Genomic DNA, 7,178 nt, shown 5'->3' on the forward strand with positions numbered 1-7,178 from the left:
TTCATTGGTGAAGATACTAGCACTGCAAGAGCGATGTTCATGGAAGAAGAAGGAGACCTGACTCGTGTGCTGGCAGCCCGTTTCTTTACTCACCCCTGTCTATAGCGCTTTTTTGAGAAGTATTGCTGCGAGCTGTTGGGGCACATTTCAGAAGTAACCGTCTTTCACACTTAAGGACTTAGTAGACAGTTGCAATTCTCTAGAGTGGTTTCTTTTATGGTATTTGAGATGGTCAGAAATTGTTTAAGTTCACAGAAATTAACTTTTAAACTTCTACGCAATAATTCATTTATATTATTTTGCACACAGGTGTTAGAAGATAATCTAAATCATTCAGACTGGGCTAGTGAGCCTGAGCTGCTGAGCGATGTCAGTTGTCCTCCTTTTGTTGAAAGTGGAGGGGAGTCTCAGTCTGGCGTCCACAGTGAGAAGCCTTTTCCCATCACCAAAGCATCACAATCAGGTAAAAATGAGAACTGAATCATTTAGAATTTTAAAGCTGGTATTGCATCTTAAAAATGGTTTAGTCCAATCTCTTGATATTCCAAGGAAGAGAACTTGGCCTAACAAGGAAGAATGACTTGCTGAATATGGCTAAGAGAAAGGTAAATTAAATGAATTCTTAGTGCAGTTTTTAAAAAGGCACATTTGTCTCCACATGAGCATTTTTGTATGATTTTAAAAGGAGATAAAGAGTAAATGGATTCAGAAAGGAGGCTAGCTCAAAAAAGATCATATATGTGTGGGCTCCTTATTTTTAAAGAAAAGTCATAGCATAAAAATGTTAGAACTTAGCCATATCATAAGATAGACAAGTCAAAAATGATATACCTAATTTCTAAGCATAGACTAAAGTAAGCTGAGTAAAACTTACCATATTATGTGTGTGTTACTTTCTGATTTAATTTCATAACTTAAAATAGATAAGGAGTATACTTAAGGTTATAGATATAGACTTTCTCCCTAAAGCATTTATTCATTTTAGTTGTTCCCTCACTACATTTTTTTTAAAAATTGTGATGGAAGATAGACCTCAGCGAACAGACTGGGCTTTTATCATAGATTACAGGAATCTTGATGTGTGCTGATTTCTTTGGGAAATAGCTTCCAAACCCTCTGTTGTTAGGGATTATTTATTGAAATCTGGGTTAAGTGTAGTTATGTAAAATTTTTTGTATGGACTGTTTCTTCACAAGCTCCTTGTCCTCCAAAGATTAAACATCTCTTTTATCAGCATATCCACATTTCTTGGGTTGTACAGTGCCACAGATACCAGATAAGTAACTTTTTCTGTCCAAAGAAGTAAAATGTTAGAATCATAGAATAATTGGGCAGCAACAAATCTCCGGAGTTTTCATCTCCATGTTTTCAGGCAAGACTCAAAACAGTCCCAGAGGGGCCGACCCCGTGGTGCACTCGGGAGAGTGCGGCGCTTGGGAGCACAGCAGCACTGCTGCTGCGGGTTCAGATCCTATATAGGGATGGCCGGTGTGCTCACTGGCTGAGCGCGGTGCAGGCGACACCAAGCCAAGGGTTGCGATCCCCTTACCGGTCACAAAAAAAAAAACAGTCCCAGAGGACTGTGACTGTAAAACCATCCAAGTTTTTTAGAAAAAGATATTAATTCCTTTTAAAGCATGATTGTTTTGTTTACCTGTGTTGAGGGTTTTTGCTTGTTTGTTTTTTAGTAAATGATGATCCCTAGAGCTTTCTTTTAGCTTTTACATTAAAAGTGATTATTAATACAACTCTTAATACAAAACTATAAAATGCAGATATGCACAAAGAAAATGAAATCGTCAGCTTTTGTACTACCCAGAAATAACCACTTTTACTAGAGTAGATCATTCCAGAAAGTTTTTTCTTCATGTAAGTACTGTATAGAAAAAGGGAAAGTTTTATTTTGTTTTTGTAAAAGTGCGAACTATTTAAAATTTTAATCAGAATTCTACATGCATGTAATTCAAATAATTGTACAAGTCTTGTTACGAAAAATTGCAAAAATAAAAAAGTTGTAGTCCACTGTCCTACCAAATGTCCTGTTTACAAGAGACATGCATTTTTAACTCTTTTGTAACTTTCACATCTCTATATCACATGCTTCTCGCATTATATCTTGCTTTCTGGTTTGGGACATTAGCTATTGAATTCCCACTGCGGAAGATGAAGTCTTGGCTCTTTCATACATCTCTCACTGCCCCACCTACCCATGTAGTCACCAGTGCATGACTGAATTTCTCATTCTCTGTCTTCCCAATATAATTACAATTTTTTACTCGATCAATGTTTTGTGCCTTAATTATTATAAATATATAAATGCTATTTAGAACTGAGCCATGTAGCTTACTGTGATTACTTTTTCTATATATCCTTTGGTTTTCCCAGAGTTGATCATTGTTATTTATTTAGTTTTCTCTCTATTTATTGCTAATCTGCAATTTATTAGTAATGTATCTCCCACTTCCTCCCAGTTCTTTAAATCTCCTCTCAATACCTTAGGTATTCTATCACCTTCATCTTCTGGAAGAAGTGTCTCTGGAGTTTCTGACCTGTTCCCACCTAGAATGATGTCTCTAAACCTATAGCCCTGCTGATTTGGGGATCTCTTTTTACCACCATCCTGAGATTCCATCACTGCTCTTTTGTTGGATTTCTTATTTCCTGGATCCCATTTCATCATCTTTCCTGGTTTGCTCTCTCATTTTTGTGGAGCATCTTTTCTTATTTCGTGGAGGGTGTTGATATTCTCCCCCCTCTTGCCCCCCCAATTTGATTGTTTTGGCTTCTGCCTTATATTAGGGGCTTTCTTCAAATGTTTGGTGAGCCTAAGATAGCTATTCTTATTTTAAAATGCAGACAAAATGTCGATTGAAAGCTTTGTACCCATGGTGACTCTTGTCAGCTCTGCTCTGCACGTAAGGGTGATCTAGCTGGGTTATCGTCTTAGTGAACCCTCAGCATTATTGTCTTTAAATCTTACCTCCTGAGCTGATCAGATTCCCCAGAGAAATCTCTCCTATTTGGTGGGTGTGTAATCCTAGCTGTCAATATTCTGGGAACTGGGTGGGAAGAAGAAAGCCAGGAGAGGAGTGAGGGGTTGTAAGTATGTAAATTTTAACTTAATCGTCCTGTTTTCAGTTCTCAACTGTGCATGTGACTGATTTGCCTTATTCTAGAGACCTTTGTTTTACTATCTCTAGAGAAGAAACTTCCAATTTGCTTCCAGGATTGGTGAGGGCAATCACTTAGCTGCGTGGAGTTGGGGTAAGAATCTGGGTGTCTTACTGTTCCTTAATCAGACTTCCAAGCAGTCCTCCTGATGTTATCTCTGCCTTCATCCAGTTTATAGGGGTACCTGGTTTAACCAATTCCTGAGCCGTCATGGGTTTGGATCCCCGTACAAGCTAGCCACCAAAAAAAATTTTTTTTTCGTATATAATAATTTTTGTAGTGGGAGAGGAGCATAGGCTAATATGTGCTTTCAATCAGCCATCTTAACTGGAAGTCCTTACATGTTGTCAGGACTATATAAAAAAGTGTGTGCATATGTATATATTTTAAGCAATATTTTATGGATAGCCATGTCCTTATATTCTTTTAAAACAGTAGTCCTCAAACTTTAGCATCCATCAGAACTACCTGGAGGGCTTGTTAAGATATAAGAATTTGCATTTCTGTTAAATTCTTAGGTGATGCTAATACTGCTGTTCCAGGGACTATGCTTTGAGAACCACTGCTATAAAGCATTATAGAAATTGTTAGGTGATATACCATTGCATGGAGTTAATTTAATTAGATTTCTATTGCTGGCACTTAAGTTATTCTGATTTCTTCTCGTATAATAACAGTGTTGACACAACATTCCTTGACTTTAAACCTCTGCATATTTTAAAAATCATCTCACTAGGGTGAAATCTTAGAAGTAGAACTGTTGAGCCAGTTTGTCACCAAGTATTTACGGGGTTCCTACTCTGTGCTAGGGACTTTGCTAGGCACTGGGGGCACAGTGGTGAGCAAGACCATCTGCTTTCAAGATGTTTATATTGTACTGGAAGGAGATAGACAATAAATGCACAAATAAAAAAGAAAATTTCAGTTACTGATAAATGCTACGAAGAAAGGATTTACAGGATTTGGAAAAAGGGAATTCCTGGAATGATTTCAAGGGTTTATGTCCATGAAAACTTGGGGTTTCTCCATGTTATTCCTTGACCTGCTTCTCTATCTGTCCTCACTCCTTAGATGACTTCACCTAATACCATGGCTTTAACCAACCACCAGTTATATCCTGACAACTCTAAAATTCCTATCTTTAGTTCCACCTCTTCTAAACTATACATTTTTATATTCAGCTGCCTACTTAATGTTTCCATTGGTATAGTTAATAACATCTCACACTTAATATGTTCAATTCTAACTTCTTGATGTCTCTTGTCAAATCTGCTTTTTTGCCATCTTCGTTGTCTCAGTAAATGGCATCTTCATTCTTCTGGTTGCTCAGGCCAAAAACCTTAGAATCAATCATACTTGGCTTCTCTTTATCTCTCATACTTTATATCCAGTCTGTCGGTAAGTCCTTTTGACTCTACCTTCAAAATGTATCTAGAAAAAATTTTTTAAAAAATAAATAAATCTGTATGGAATCCAACCACTTCTCACCACCCGCAGTGCTACCACTCTGCTCCAAGTCCCTGTCATCACTGTCCTGGAAGAGTGGTATCTGTTTCCACTCCTGCCCTCCTATAATTTCATTCTTCATACAACAACCAGAGTGACCTTTTTAAATATATAAATGAAATCATGTTGCTCCCATGTTTAAAACTCCCCAGAAACTTCTTATACTTAGAATAAAATCCAATATAGAAATCATGACCTGCAAAGTCCTATATAATATACTTTCTTCCTGTCTCTAATATCGTCTCCTACCAGTTTTTGTCACCCATGATGTCTTATCACACTGGCCTCCTTGCTGTTCCTGCAGGTTCTCCTGCTGGTGCATTTGGTATTCTGCCCAAGATCCTTGAGACTTATTCTTTGAATTCATTCAGGTCTCTGCTCAATTGTCACCTTCTCAAAGAGATTTCTCTTACCACCCATATAAAATATCACCTCTCCTCCCTTCCCATCTGTTTGTATACCCCTACATTGCTATTTTTCTGTGTAGTACCACCGTTTGTCAATTGTATTTTTTTGTTTGCTTGTTTATTGGTCTGTCTGCCATTACTAGAATGTAAGTTCCAAGGGATGAGACATTGTTCACTGTCATTTCTTGAGACATAGAAGAGTGACACAAAGAATGAGATGAATAAGTATTTATTGAATGAGTGAATGAATGAATGAATAAGGATACAATAATGTCATATGGTAGAAGATGCCTGGAGGGTGGGGATGGGAGAAGGTGCTGCTTTAGCTAAAGAGTTGTGGAGAGCCTCTCTGAGAAAGGGAAAGGTGAGTTGAGGCCTGAGTCAAAGGAGTTATACATTTTTTGCTTTTATTTGTAATTATTTATCCTTTTATTTATTTTAAACATTGTGTTTACTATTAAAAAATTCAAACAGTTCAAATCCCTGTTTAGAATGCTCCCGTTCTCATAGATAATCCACAATTACCTTTTTGGTTGATTCCTTTCTAAACCTTTGTTGCTCTTTATTACCAAATTGCTCTTTGTAAAGGCTATTATCAATTGTAACCTAATTTTAAGATATTTAAAATGCCTGTTTGGATTTTCCGTTGTTTTTTTTGTGTGTGTGTGTGTCCAGCAACGGATCGCAACCCTCAGTGTCGCGCCCGTACCGGACCGGGACCGGCAACGGGATCGCAACCCTCGGTGTCGCGCCCGCACCTCGCTCAGCCAGTGAGCGGGAACCGGTCTGTATGTGGGATCCGAACCCTCGGCAGGAGCGCCGCCGCGCTCCCAAGCGGTGCACTGTAGCAGTGCGCCACCGGGCCGGCCCCCCGTTGTTTTTATTTTGTTGTCCAAAATAGTTACTTGCATTTTTTTGTTGTTGTTACTTGCATTTGTAAAAAATCTCCACTTATCTCCTAAGAAACGGCATCTATCTGTTCTGGATCTCTTGATGGAGTTGAATACTCACAACGAAGAGAGAAGGGGATTGTGAAGATGACTGTGCCCCGGACACTTGCTTTCTGCTATCTGTCATTACTTTGGCAGAGAGAAGCAATAACTCTTTCAGATCTTTTGAGGTAAGCCGGACCTCTCGTATATGATAGTGTTTTTGCTGATTATCTGTGTGAACTTTGGATATTTTGAATTTTACAAGAAGGCTTAAATTGAGGAAGGGACTGAAAAGGTTGTGTAGCCTGGGTTCTAATTCTACAAAGTGATACCCCCTGGGCTAGTAGTTCATTTTTATGTAGTGGAAATAATAGCATTTACCTCACATGAGATATTGGAAAATTAATTATTTAATGTAAATAAAATATTTTGAAAAGTGACATTTAACTACCTGAATATTATTATTTTTCATTTCTAAGAAAAGATGAACAGATGATCTTTACATTAGCATACTGGTTATTAGTAGTTATATAAAAGCATAGATTGGTGGTGTTAAGAGCTGAAATATAGTTTGTCTGTGTTTGTAAGGAAAAGTTCAAAACAAAACTGTTGGAAGAATGTGTTATGCAGATAGTAAGCATTTATGGTTTTCAAGATAATCTACAGAGTTTTATAGTTAATGAGTAAATTACAGCATTGTGTGTAAAAATTTCTCATTTAATAGAAGATGTGCCAGAATCATTAATGTGTTAATTTTTTCCCCTGGCTTTATATGTGTTCTGAATAAAACATTTGGGTTTAATCAATGGGTAGAGTGCTTTTGAAAGCACAAATTTGGAACCAGTTTCCTGGGTTGAAATCCTGATTTGCCTCTTATTATATGACCTTGAGTAAGTTATTTAATTTTTCTTTGCTTCTGTTTCCTCATTGGTAAAGTGGGACTAATAATAATAACTACCTCATAGGGTTGCAACTACTTTCGATAATTAGTACTACGTGGAAAGCATTTAGAACAGTGTCTGGCACATAATAAGAACTCAGTGCTAATCATTATTGTTTTTGTTTTCATCATCATCATTATTATTGACACTAGGCCCTTTGATTAAATAAAATGCCTTCAGTAAATGATGATAGTGCCTTTGAATTTGGCCACATCAACCAA

General features: G+C 37.4%; 1 protein-coding gene across 1 annotated transcript in view; it reads left to right on the top strand.

Moving 5' to 3' along the window:
- LOC103605300 (TATA box-binding protein-associated factor RNA polymerase I subunit B-like) overlaps positions 1-6,204 on the top strand; it is a gene marked incomplete at its 3' end in the record, with an annotated part of 25,357 nt that extends 19,153 nt beyond the window's left edge. The window contains exons 6-7 of the mRNA XM_008589878.1: positions 310-463; positions 6,048-6,204. Of these exons, the coding sequence (XP_008588100.1) occupies positions 310-463; positions 6,048-6,204 (311 nt within the window). The remainder of the gene's footprint in view (positions 1-309; positions 464-6,047) is intronic.
- Positions 6,205-7,178: the final 974 nt, after the last annotated feature.

Source organism: Galeopterus variegatus, unplaced genomic scaffold (assembly GCF_000696425.1).
Source record: "Galeopterus variegatus unplaced genomic scaffold, G_variegatus-3.0.2 Scaffold5709, whole genome shotgun sequence".
NCBI lineage: Eukaryota > Metazoa > Chordata > Mammalia > Dermoptera > Cynocephalidae > Galeopterus > Galeopterus variegatus.